The following is a 13,900-nucleotide window of genomic DNA, read 5'->3' as shown; positions in this document are numbered from 1 at the left end:
GGAGTTTGTGCATGTTCTCCCCATTCAGGGGTTCTCTCCGGGTTCTCCGGCTTCCTCCCACAAGTCCAAAAACATTTTGAGGTTAATTGGTGATTCTAAATTGTCTAAAGTGTGCTTGGTTGTCTGTCTCTAAGTGTAGCCCTGCGATAGACTGGCGACCTGTCCAGGGTGTCCCCTGCCTTTGCCTGAAGTCAGCTGGGATAAGCTCCAGCCCCCCCGCGACCCTAGTGAGGATTAAGCGGTGTATAGATATTGGATGGACCCTGTTGGGTGTTCCAACAAGACAAGGACCCAAAATACAAATCAAAAGTGATGGTGAGAAATAGCTACATCAAGCTGGAACTTTTTAAACTGGCTTCCTCAAAGTACTGACTTATCAAGACCCCATCAAGACCCCGTGGACTGTGCTAAGGAAACAAGCAGTGTAGTGGCAAAAAGCTAAACATTTTGTTTAACTGCACTAATTCTGTCAAAAATGGTGGTCAAAGATATAACTAGAAGCTTGCCAAAAGCTTGTGGACAACAACCAAAAGCATAGAGTTAAGGTGAAAATGGCCAAGGGACTTTCAAACAAATATTAGCATTGCTGCATGTATATTTTTGACCCAGCAGATTTTGTCATACTTCCAGGAAACCTGTAATAAATTTATGAAGAAATCAAAATGCATGATGTATATATATATTTGTGACAAAGCATGTGTTTCAAAGATTACATCAATGACATTTCAGAGTTACAGAAGTCAATAGTCAGTCAGTTGTATGTATTCTCATAAAAACAGAGATGAAAAAGTCACACAGACTTAGTAACAGATTTACAAATAGTGAGGCCAACTAAACCCTGAAGTAGAACCTAAAAATCAGACACAATTTGCTTCTGTATCCTTCTCTTCTGAAATGGGAACACTAAGTCCAGCTGAAGTTGGTGAAAGGAGTGATGACCAGAGGGCTGTAAGTCGGCTCGACAAAAACTAAAGCCCTCGTCAGAGGTAACTATCACAAAGTTGGTTAATGACTTTCTTTGTCCACTCATACTTTATGCCTCAGACTCTGTGCCTGTTCACACAAAAGGAGGTGCTTAATGTGGCATGTAAATCTTCTTCTACACAAAATGAAACACCCGTGTGTCACCTACTTGACTCAAAAGGTTGTTATAATGGAGAGCAGTAGCAGCGACTTCATACATTTTACATTTTGTATTCAGGATCTGACACTGTCCTATAATGCAGGATATCACTTTAATTTTTGGCCAAATCAAAGGGAAATTAGTGTTACTGATTGAATATTCTCCAATAAATACCAGTAGAATAATCCATTTTTAATTTGTTCTATTAGCTGCAATACCAGCAATGTAAAAAGACATGAAAGCAAATCAGGACCAAACATAAAAACATATTTATGAGATTTGTACATCATCAGCTGAATAAATGTTGGGTTCCTGTGGCAACAAAATGCATACAGCGTACAATACTGTAACTGCACAGCTTCATTCAGTGATATTCGTAAAATACAGCTTAACGCATTTGCATTGTCTCAGCTGAGAATCTGTATCGCTCAAAGACAGTCGTCAGGAAACCACTTGCTTAAAGGGAGATGCCTCTTACAGCTGATTTAAATCTGAAACTCTGAACATGACTTGCTTTGGACCAGGTTTGTTGTGCAGCATAAGTTACCAAGGAGATTTAGCCAGATTAAAGGACTGCCACCTCTGTGACTCTGTAAACTCTGACTTTAGGCTCAATATCTTGATTTGAAGTACAGCCCTCAGGTATTACAGTGTTGCTACAAGTGGAATTGTTGGCCGGAATACTATTCTGAGTTTGGGGGGGCTTGCATAGGTGAGTTTGAGTTGTGAGAAAGGGTTAAAACTGTTCTTATTCAAAACCTAATGAAATGTGTGGTTTAATAGTTGTTTTTTTTTTTTTTTTTTTAAATCGCATTTGCTTCCTTTAGCTATTTTCAGCCTATTCAGTATTGCTATAAAGATAATCCACAACTTACTACCACACATGGAATGTAATGAGTACGGCTAATTGGTCACATGTTACAGCATAAGTCCATTAGTATGAGGAAAGTTGGGATACAAAATGTTTGAGCATAGGCAAGATTCACATTGTTCTATGATTCTGATGGTTGTAAACAGTCTGCCAACAATCCTTGTCTATTTATCCTTACACTGCACAATAACCATTATCATCATTCTGAATGTGCTCTGTGCCGAACACCATCCTTACAAGAAGCACTGTCCAGAAATACTGAAGAGAAATGGAAGAATTAAACCAAACTTTGAGGGATGGGCTGTGTGGTGCAGCAGTACCATTAAAATTAGCTGGATTGTTTCATTAAGGGAGCTAATTTCTATGTTTTTTGTCTCGAAAGTTGTAGCACGCCTGATCTTCAGCAGTGTTTGCATGAAACATTACACCTATTATTGTGTATGTCTCGACTGTAAAACAAAATCAGTAAAAGATAGTGCATGCACTCAAGTAAGTAAATAAATATTTTTGAGTGTTTTTAGTGTAATCCTGTCATATTAATAAATTTGACATTATCAGTAGTGAATCCAGTCCTCTGCCTATTTCTAGTGTCTTTGATGGTCAGCTCTCTGGCTGTCTCTCTGATTTGCATCAGCAGTAGCACAGAGCTGGCTATGGAAGAACTGTGTTACATTATGGGTAAAATCATCTAAAATCAAACAAACAAAAAAACCCATTTAGGCAGGAGTTTTAAAAACTTGTGTTTTTAAACAATAATGACATTGGGTACAACAATATTTTCCTTCCTTCCTCCTTTCTTCCTCATACATTATATACTCTGTGCTACTGTTCTGCTTATTTTGATTGTGAGATGTTGAGTTGGGATGATTGAGGTTGTGATAGGATATGGTTATCATTTACAGTTGATGCTAGGCACTTAAATAAAGGTAGGGTATATAAAAATTTGCCAAATGTCAAATTAAATTAAACTATCCGACACTGATCAATTTACATTACAGTGAGGTTTATTACAATGCAATTGGCCATTATTCAAACTGTACAGATGAAACTGTGTGAAGTGTTCATGATTTAGATTTAAGTTCTCATGTCCTTTAGCCCTACTGCACTAAATTATTCATGTTCCTCCTGTGCTATATTTGGCAAGCCAGGAAGGATAATGTCATTGCAAACGAGCCAATTTCCGCTGACTGAATAGTTTATCTGCACCAAGGCATTTACTTTTATTTTATGAAAACTTACTTGTAAATGGATTTCCTCTAATTTTGACTTTAAGTAAAAACATTTAAACAAGCCAATGTCTAAATTTAATACATGCAGATGTTTAGATTTTATACTTGGGCCTACGGTAGCTTTCTAAGTGCCAAAAGGCATCTGTTTTATTTCAACACATAATATTCTTGTTCAAAAATTGTGCCATGTTTTGACAAGGAGGCTGGTATCATTGCATTGTCCCTCATGATTCACTAAAGTCACATAATCACCCGATGTGTGTGTCTCAAGAACTTCAAGCCTAAAATTGTTGAAAGTGTTACTCATATCCTTGCAAACTGTGACGAAGTCCTCGAAATTTACAGTAGGATGTGACTTCCTTTGGTATTTCTTGGATATTCAACTCGGTAGACACTTCAGGGCTGTATGTGACACTTTGGTATTTGTATCTTTTGTATTTTAAACAACAGTCTCATCAAGTCTCTTTTTCCCTGACTTACTGAATGTACCATCACAAATTCTCCAGACATATTTTGTTTGTACTTATTGGTTGAGGCAACAGTATCTTTAAAAATCAGAACGAATCCTTGGTTATATCTCTGTTATAAAACAGAGAATCAAGAGTCCACATTATCCCAGCCCAGGGTCAATAAGGTTTCTCGGCTTTAGTTTGTGTCATCATATTTCTTACTGAGACAAGTGTGGTAGCTGTGAATCACAGTGAAGTTTCTATACAGGAGCCATTTCTGTGCAGAGAACGGTGGTCGTGGTTGAGGCAGCCTTCATTGCGATGGACAATGAGCACTGGGAAGTACAGAGCATCCTGATAGGCTGGAGGGTTGTCCTCACTTGTCTGTTGGCCTGATAGACAGAGTGTACTTTCTGTAGGGCAGGACTGCTCATTCAGGCTGCCGTTACTTCTCCACAGGCAGCTCCGCCTGGAGCCATATAGCCGACCCAATGAAAAGCGGCTGGCGCTGAAGGGAATGCGGGGGCTCCCCACGTTACAGATGTTCAGGGCGCTGCGAGAGAAAATGGAGGAGCTGCTGATGGCACGGTGGCAGCGTTCACAGTTCTGCCTATAGCTGCCATAGGATCCACATATGGAGTAGCTGTTACACCTCCCTGAGAGTTGGTTCAGATCCATGAGAACTGCCTCCGAGTAGCTGGGCACCAGCTGCTGGTTGGAGCGGATGTGCCACTCTAGCTCTGTGCTGTCAACTGTGTTGACTCGTGGGATGTGTCTGCAATATGACCGCTCCTCAGATGGTGTTGCTGGCACATAGTCAAAGCCAAACAGCTTCTCTACATGGTAGTGCACACAGGCAATGTGGAACTCTGTCAGCACCCGCAGAGGCCAGGAGAGGGTGAAAGCAGCTGCTACCCAAAAAGTGGAGTTGGAAGCATACCAAGGGAGGTGATCAGGGTCAGAAAAGGCAATCATATGCTCCTTAAAGTCTACATTCTTCAGGTGCATCCCCTCACGGGCCTCCATGTAATCATCCAGGCCCTCATTTTCAGTAAAGAACCTGGCTCGCTGGGTCAGGTAGGAGTTTTCTGATTCCACATTGGCAAAACTAAAGCACTTAGTGAACCGTAGCCTGGTGATGGGGAAGCCCTCCAGGCCCAGCAGGTGCTTTGAGATGTCCTTAACTCCACAGTTCCCGTAGTCAAACTCTGCCTCAGCTACATGGGTGTTCACTCTCTCGTGGTAAACCTGTGTAGTGGTGTAGGCATCTCCATTGCGGTAACGTGTCACCTGCCGTGTCCTCCTGACATAATGATAACTGATGGCCTTCCACCAGATGCAGGGCGTAGCCTGCTGCATGCGCTGTATGCGCTCTGCTACGCTGTCCACATCCACCTTGTACTGCATCTCGTTCCTGGTGTAGCAGTGCCAGCACTCCACCAGGTATACCACATAGAGCATTACCAGGAAGGCCAGAGGAATGTAAATGTAACCGTTGGAACAGGGACTGTCGTGGTACATCATAGACTTTCCTTTGTAAGCACTGTCGAAGGAGAGGCGTGTAACCTTGGTCACCTGACACCAGGCCATCACCCCGACACAGCCGTACATCAGCAGGGACAGTAGTAGGCATTTCCAGTGGGTTTCCTGACACAAGGATTTAGTCAGAGACTGTTTCTGAGGCTGCTGCTACAAAGAAGATGGAAAAAAAGCAATAGATCAGGAATTAATAATTTAGTACATCTGAGTGTGTACAGACACAATTTTTACTGAAAATAAGAACCGTAAGAAAGACAAGCAGCCTTAGGAGCTAAAGAACCCATTTTTAATATAAAACTAAAATTAAATGAACGTGACCTAAATATCTGGTAGGTGTAAAGTTAAAAAGCAGTGCCTCATAAATTTAAATTATTAAAGGATATATTCTGTGTTGTAAGTGCTTTTGCATAGTTAATGCATGAGCTGTGAGCCAATTTCTTATGTCTCGCTCCAACCTTGTTATAATCAGAACCCACTGTTAAAATGCAAATTATAAAGAAAAAGTCAGATGAATGCGAAAGTATAAAACACCTTTTTGACAGTAAAGAGCCATTTGATCTTCTGCTTGATTTGTGTGTGCGTGTGCTTATGACGATGGTTTATATATGCATATAAGATATGACTTATGGAAAGAAAAGAACAAGGGAAACAGGACAGAGATAATTTGAGGGGCAGGCCTCACATTTAATGCCAAGCAAGGCAGAAAAAAGCAGGCGTTTGACTCTGGCAGCATAAAACTGGTGCCATTCTTTATCACCTCAGGGCACAGCAAGCTCCAGTGGCAGCATCAAGAACTCAAAAGCTAGTCACGCCCTAAAAGAATTCAGCTGCACAAACCTGGTACATTTTTTTTAAAAACCCCAGAAAGGACAAAAAAATAACAAAATTCATGAAACAACATTTACAGACACTGCTCTCGAACAGAACCTGCTTTGCGTAGTCAGAAAACTCTTGGGATTGTACTGTAAATGCTACATTTGTCATCTAATACGTCGTACAGTCTGTAAGTCCAACCACAGCAGTCAGACTAACAGCATCACTGCATTGACGTATTGAACTCAGCATGTCAGTTCTGTGTGCTTTGAGTGACAGACAATCATAAATATTAGATACTCCCTCTCCATAATGATCTTCTCTACCTTCATAACATGGTCCCAAAGTCCCTTGCCAATTCAAGGCTACACCCCAGTGGGCAAAAGCTTAACAATAAAATTCCACATTGAGATAAACCTACTGCAGGAGGAGTATTTGCTCACGAGCATCCTGTGCATGCTCAGTAACTAGAATCAATACAAGATGACATAGTTTGTGGCTCATGTTACATTTTACAGGCTCTGTTTAGGCAGCAAGAATGATGATAAACAGTCATACAGCAGAAAATATCACTGAGTACATAAAACACAAGTAATCTGTAATTTAGTTTATGTGTATGTGGCAGTATTTGATTAAAAAGAAAAAAAAAAGAAAGAAAGGAAAGAAACACAATACTGAAACTGTATTCACAGACCGGGAGTAAGAACCACGCCTCGCCCTAGATTTAAAGAGTCACTACACAAAAGATATTTTTTCACAACAAATGCTATTTAAATTTAAAGCCTGTGCATGAGATCATAACATAGTTGTTCACTAGGTGTGTGGTTGGCAAAATAGAAAGGAGGTGACTCAACACAAGAAATGTAGGGCTGTTTATGTTTCTGCTACATTACACAAAGAAATTCCTTTTACCTGCCTGAATGGTGAGACAAGCTTTTAATTAAGTATATAGAAACGAAAAATACCTCATTTGTTTTGTATGTATTGCATTGCACAAGAGGATGCACTATAAGTTTTCTCCCAGTGGGACTTGAATGTACACTGCTGGATTTAAAAACTGCCTCTTAAATGGACAAAGACAGATTTTTATTTAAAACAATTCTTGTGTAAAGTCTCAGAGGTCACTCAACTTATGGCTTGGATATTATTTTTGAAACTTGTTTGCAGTTTTGTTTTATTTATTGTACTGTCCCTTTGCACAGAAACACAAACAACTGGTGTGCAGGCTACATAGAAGTGAAAATACATGAATCAAATCAAAATCAAATCAAGTTTATTGTCATTTTGCTGTACATACACAGTAGTACAAGCAAGATGAGAGAGCATTTCTTCAGGATCCAACAACTTAAAGCAATTTAAATAAAGACGTGTTTGCATATCTGGATCAGCAGTTCAGTAATTAAGTATACAATCATATCAAATTTCACTTAAATTGTGCTGCATATAAGCTTGCTAACATGAAAATATCTAACAACAAGAAAAATAACAGGAAGATTAAATCTATACAAGAGTCAGTCCTCAGGCTTCATGAGAGCACTGAGGTGCCTCAGCGCCTCACACTCATGGACACTTTCTCTTGACATAATAAGTCCAGCTAGGTTATATAAAAAGCCTCTTGTATAATGGATATGTAACTTAAACCAAGATGTGTGTGTAGCTGAAGTGTACACAATGTAGCTGAGGAAGAGGGAAAAATCATATCTCATGAAAAGGAAGAACTGTCACCATCAGTTTAATCTGTGTGCAGGAAAAATGGGTGTTTTCAAATCATCTGTTTCAGTGGTGTTCTTTCAGTCTAGGGTTTTGGAAAGCAACAAACTTAGGTCATTTATCTATTTTAAGTCAATCCTGGCACATTGTCACTGTCTGAATGAAGATTTGTTTTTGTCCTTAAAGAAACAAACCCGTATAGATGGACGCTTTTTGTCGGAAACACAACCAAAACAACAGCTCTTTGTTCTGTTTCCCTCCTTACACTCTTTCATTGACCCGACTGGACCCTCTCCAGGACCCATAATGGACCCGTGAACCCGATTTTGGAAACACTTGTCTAAAGGGGAAACAAACATGAGCACATTCAGACTCCCGGATGAGCGTTTGGACGCACAGTTGCACACTAGATCATAATAACAGCCATGGCATAATAGGCCAATAAAGCAGCAGAAAACAAAAGAGTGTTCGATGAAACCCTGATCTCCCAAAGCCCTGTTAAAGTGACAACATGGAATCCACGATGACAGCCTTCTAATTAAACACAGCACACGAATTCAAGGCAGCTTTTAGGGTTGGAAAACATCTTGCAAACAATTGGTCCTTACCTCCTCTCGGGAGCTGTCGGACTCCTCCTCGGGGACGGTGGAGGTGTTGCTCTCACTGGCCGCTGCAGCCGATGCCGGGGACATGATGGTAGCGATACAAAAAGCAGCGCATGGATCTCATGTTGGGATGAGACATGAACACACCGAGAGCCCTTCTGCGCATCATCCAAAAGAAACGAGTCCAGCAAAAGCCCAAACAGAAAGAAGCCTCCTCCCAGCCTCTCTGCGCCGAGCAGGTGGGCAGACTTGACAGGGTTTAGTCGAGGGGAATCCGGTCATTGTGCCTCGCAAGACAGGCTGAGACTCCTCCCGCAATGCAATAACTAGATGATAATGAAGAGCGCTGCTGAGGATGCAGTGTTCGGAAATGACAGAGGCGGTGGTGGTGTTCTCCCTGCGGACAGTGGCCATGGCAGCCGTGGACGCTGTGGAGCAGCACCAACAAACATGTGCCCAACACGCAGAGGGGAGCTGCATCCCGACAGCTTCATGGCATTAATCGTGGCCCGATCTGAATTTCAATAACCCATTTTCAAAACTGCTAGGTTACACTACAATGGTGCTGATGAAGAAAGTCATTTTCCTTTATTTTGATGGTCACAGACCCCTGATTTCATCCCCTGTTGCCATGTGTTTTCCCATCACCTTTTGTCACTTTTGTCTGTGATTAGGAAGGCCACCCTGATCACAGAAGACCCTTCCCACCCCCTCAGGCAAAAGATACAAGGTTCCACTGGCCCGGAAAAACATCTATAAAAAATCATTCATTCCCACTGCAGTAACCACTCTAAATAGCCGGAAACGAACACTTTGCTGTTTTTAACTGCCCCTAATGTCCTTTCAGTTATGGCTGTACTTGTATGTTGTTTTAAATGTGTTTGTTTTTATGCCTGTCAAAGAAGAATTTCTGTCACTTGTGACAGACAATAAAGTTTATCTTATCTTATCTTATCTTACCTTATCTTATCTTATCTTGTCTTATCTTATCTTATCTTATCTTATCTTATCTTATCTTATCTTATCTTATCTTATCTTATCTTGCCATGTGTTTTCCCACCTCCTGTCACAGACACCTGATTCCACCCCCTGTTATTAATTGTCCCCTTACCTCCTGCCATTTGATTAGCAACTGTATGCTACCAGAACCCTGACTCCACCACCCGTCCGGTCACCAGACTCCGATTTCATCATCTGTGGTTCATTGCCCCCCGCCCCCCTACCTCCGATCATTTGATTAGCAACTGTATGTTAATTTGCTTCTATTCACCTCTGTATTTACATACAGGCCCCCCTACCCTCTGACTTACCCTATAAATGTGTGACTCTGGAGATGTTCAGGGTCGGTCCACCTTCACAGACTCATGCTCTGTGTTGGTGAGCCCACCGTATACCGGAATACTAATAAACACCCACTACAACAAACTTCACATGAGGACTATGAGTAAAATTTCTTCAACAGTGCCACAAATGAAACTGCGAATATGCAGCTGAATATACGTGCTTGACATTTCACATCATTATTTATGAAAAGGTAATATTCCCGCCACTGCAGGTTGAGACAGAGCCTGTGGGAAAAACCACACTAGATAATGTCAGTATGCAGAAGCCCCGCAACAATTTTACTACAAAGTTACACATCTATAAGTTTTTACCATTAAAATCCCAGCCATCCCACCCCAGCCACTCCTCCTCACCTTACTACAGCTCAAGCACACCAGCTCACCCTACCAGTCTGTTCAAACACTTTAAAAGTACAATGGCAAGCTGTAAAATTAGAGTAATTCAGCTTTACATGTTTAGAACCTGAAAAAAATATGAAGTACAATATGGATTTTTTTTTAAAGCATCGCCCTGCAAGCTGACAGGATTGAGTTCTTAGGTTTGTTATGTGTGAAATTCAGGACTCTTTCATCAGTACACTGTAGTTTCAAGTGGAAATACTCAGCCATGCAGTCGGGATGTGTCTTCTAGCATATAAAAAGCAGCATGTGGACACAAACAAGCTTGATTTCTACCATCAGGGGTCTTTTAGCAGATGAAGTTGGTGGTGTTTTGTTTGAAACCGTGTTCGAGGCTTTAGTTAAACTCTGGGATTTTTGCATTCAAACTAAATATAAGCATAATCATCAGTGATATAATAAAAGCTGAGAAAATGTCATATCTTTCAAACCAGTGTCCGCTCTAAATAGGAAACTTAAGAAACCTTTTCCCCCGACGTGCATGTTAGCAAGATAAATACTCTAATTTACTAATTAAGATAACACTTTAAAGCTACTTACTTAACATTGAAGCAAAAATAATTTTTAGAATTTGCTGATTTAAAAACTTATGCTCATATTTATAGGAATTAAGTGCATAACACTTAAAAAATCTGTTTAAATAATGTTGAAATACTATTTAAAAAACAAAAACAAAACTATTTTATGAGCGAACCGGCGATCTTCTTGCTGTGAGGCAACGGTACTAACCACTGAGCCACCTTGCAGAGTTTGTTTATACAAACACTAATTTGCATTTGTCGTGGACAACTTGTGCCTTTTTCCTTGTTTTAAGATTGTAACCTGTCAGCAGACTCTACACGTTGTGAAGAGAACAGCCTTTGCTTTTTCAGTTGTTGATAAGCTATCAACTGAAACCAACTTCCAATTGTATTTTCATGCATTTCAAATTCCATTTTTAAATTCAATTTTATTTATATAGCGCAGTTCACAATATATGTCATCTCACAGTGCTTATCATAATAAGGTGAAGATCTTACTTTTGTTTTTTTCAAATAGTGTTTACAAAATACTGTGATTATTTTAAGTGCAAAATTCCATCTTGTATTATTAAAGTTATCCAGGTCGAAGTTTCATGTTATAAAATACTTATCAAGATTTGACACAAAATCACTAAAGAAAAAAAGGTACAAAAAAGCAGAACAGACCTGAGAGCTGGTCAACTTTCATGTCACTAGGGGGACAAATAGAAAAAATGGCTGGTGATGTGATTATTTTTTCATGTAAAATACAAGAAAAAATAAAATAACATGATGTAGCATTTGTTGTTGTTGTTGTTGTTGTTTTCAGTCCTTCCTTCTTACACAGTACTATTTAAGCAAGAAGCCTTTCTCTTAGAATCCTGGCACACAAGCCTGTGTTTACCATATCTCACAATATGGACATTGAACTAGACTGTTGACACAAAGTGGAATAATCAAACATAAGAGTAGATGACATGAAAAGAGATGGCAGCTCTTGGCAGCAGTCACGGCTTCTCTCTGACAGTCTCTGACAGTCAGTATTGTTTCATAGCGGTGTAAGTGAGCCCTCTAAAGGCCAAACCACAACAGAAAAATTTATAACGGAGAAACAAGACATGATAACTAATTCCTGATCTTTTCGGAAGTCAGAAGTTACTGCTTTAAACTCTGCTTATGTGTATTATAGCTTTCTGTATACAAGCTATCAACTAAGACTGAAAAACGTGGATAGTTGTGAATATTTTGCAGCTTACTGAGAAATAAATCAAGTTATTGTCTGGATGTATCAATAGAAAGATATTGGAGGCGCTAGATAAGTATACAAAACAAAGTGCAGACTGACAATGTGTCAACTTCTAGAGACAAGTCCATACTACACATTACATCACCAATGATCACTCTCCATCACTGTCAAATTGAACAAGACAAAGTTTATATAAGAAAGCTCAGGTTTTGCAGCTTTTTAGAAAAGGGATAAAAGTCCCATGAAAAACAATGAATAACAATGTGCCTCTGCTTTGTTAATGCTATCAGTGGCAAGACTGAAGAATAAGACTTGCATTCTTGTCCCCCACTTTCCTGTCTCTCTCTCTCTCTCACTGCACTCATCAAATAAAGCCTTGCAGCAAGAAGGTCGCTGGTTTACGTCCCGGTGAGGACACCAGGGATCTTTCTGTGTGGACTCTCCATGTTCTCCCCGTGCAACATGAGTTCCGTCCAGGTTCTCTGGCTTCTTCCCACACAGTCCAAAAACATGTTGAGGTTAATTGGTGATTCTAAATTGTCCATAGGTGTGAATGTGAGTGTGCATGGTTGTCTGTCTCTAAGTGTAGCCCTGTGATAGACTGGTGACCTGTCCAGGGTGTCCCCTGCCTTCGCCCTAAGTCAGCTGGGATAGGCTCCAGCCCCCCGTGACCCTAGTGAGGATTAAGTGGTGTATAGATAATGGATGTTGAAACTAAAGAACACGATGCACCAAGCATACATTTTTTGTTTTATTACTAAACAAATTAGTAAGACTTGATACTCGGACTTTAACTGGACTTGCGTCACAAAAGTGAGCACTGAAATTTTACTGCTGTGAAACTTGACCTTAGCCTTAATAGCAACCATAAGTTTGAGCAAAAAATATAAATATCAGCTATTATCCATATAGATTATAACGACGTTGCTGGGAACCCTAAAAGTTTTAGCAAGCTTTAGTTCTTTAAACAAACTGTACATATTTAATATTATTGAGAACAATTCTGACCATGAATTGGATGTTTTTGTGAATGGTTCATTATTGTAGCATGATTATTAGTCTATTCTGATGTCTTGTTTTACATCTTAAATATAATGCATCTTTCACAAACAACCGAGATGAATCATACAACTCACACAGGATTAGGCCTATACAAATACTTCGATCAAGAGTCTGTGATTTCTAAAGCTGTTTTATTGTTTGGAATTTTACTATTCCATTTTTTCAGTTGCACATTCACTTATCTGGTCTATAATTTATTTCTTAAGAGATCTAACTGCTTCCACAACCCTGGAACATTAGCCTATTTAAGCTTCTCATAAAAACTGAGATTCACAAACCAAAAATAAGAAACACATACCAGAAGAGAGGCAATTGATTGAACATTTCTTTGCTTTCACCTTCATATATTTTAGAATGATAACTATTTTGGGTTGCAGTTATTGTTTTACGTTTTGCAATCAATCATATCTTTACACATTTATTAGCAGACAAGATTAATCCTGTAGTTTTCCCATAGAAAGAATTTGACCAAGGTGCTACCTAACACCTAACAAACCTTTGTATAATTCTTCCCCCTCACTGCCTGCTGCTTCCAGATGAACCATTGAGAAAGAGCAGCAGCCTCACAGTCCACCAGGTCCATTTACTTTCAAGAGCTGCTTTTGCTCATTCTAAAATGTCTCAACCACAAGCAAAGTTTACCAAATATTCTGCTGTTGTGAACACACAAGTTTTCATGCACTCCCAGGACCTGAGAAACTGAACATCCAGTGGATTACTTTTATTTTTGATGCCAGTGTCCCCACAACAATAGGAAAATCCTTAATGTTAGAACACTGTGTGGCTAAAGTGGCTTTAGCTTTGATCGCGGCTGTATCTCAGGTGGTACAACGGGTTGTCCACTGATGGCAAGGTTGGTGGTTTGATCCCCGGCCCATCCTTGGGCAAGACACTGAACCTGAAGTAGCTCCTGCTCACCAGCTCTGTCTCCATTGGTGTGTGAATGAGAAACACATTGTAAAGCACTTTGAGTACCATGAAGTTGGAAAGGTGCTAAATAGGTGCAGACCA

The 13,900-nt window shown here is 40.0% G+C and overlaps 1 protein-coding gene across 1 annotated transcript; it reads right to left on the bottom strand.

Moving 5' to 3' along the window:
- Positions 1-3,918: 3,918 nt before the first annotated feature.
- tmem151ba (transmembrane protein 151Ba) lies at positions 3,919-8,426 on the bottom strand. Its single transcript, XM_008276761.1, has 2 exons — positions 8,343-8,426; positions 3,919-5,361 (listed from the first exon to the last, which is right to left on the bottom strand). The coding sequence occupies exons 1-2, from the start codon at positions 8,424-8,426 to the stop codon at positions 3,919-3,921; spliced, it is 1,527 nt and encodes a 508-aa protein (XP_008274983.1).
- Between the last annotated feature and the right edge of the window lie 5,474 nt (positions 8,427-13,900).

Source organism: Stegastes partitus, unplaced genomic scaffold, assembly GCF_000690725.1.
Source record: "Stegastes partitus isolate 25-593 unplaced genomic scaffold, Stegastes_partitus-1.0.2 Scaffold80, whole genome shotgun sequence".
Taxonomy (NCBI): domain Eukaryota; kingdom Metazoa; phylum Chordata; class Actinopteri; family Pomacentridae; genus Stegastes; species Stegastes partitus.
The sequence above is the reverse complement of the archived record's forward strand: the minus strand, read 5'-3'. Positions and strand labels throughout refer to the sequence as shown.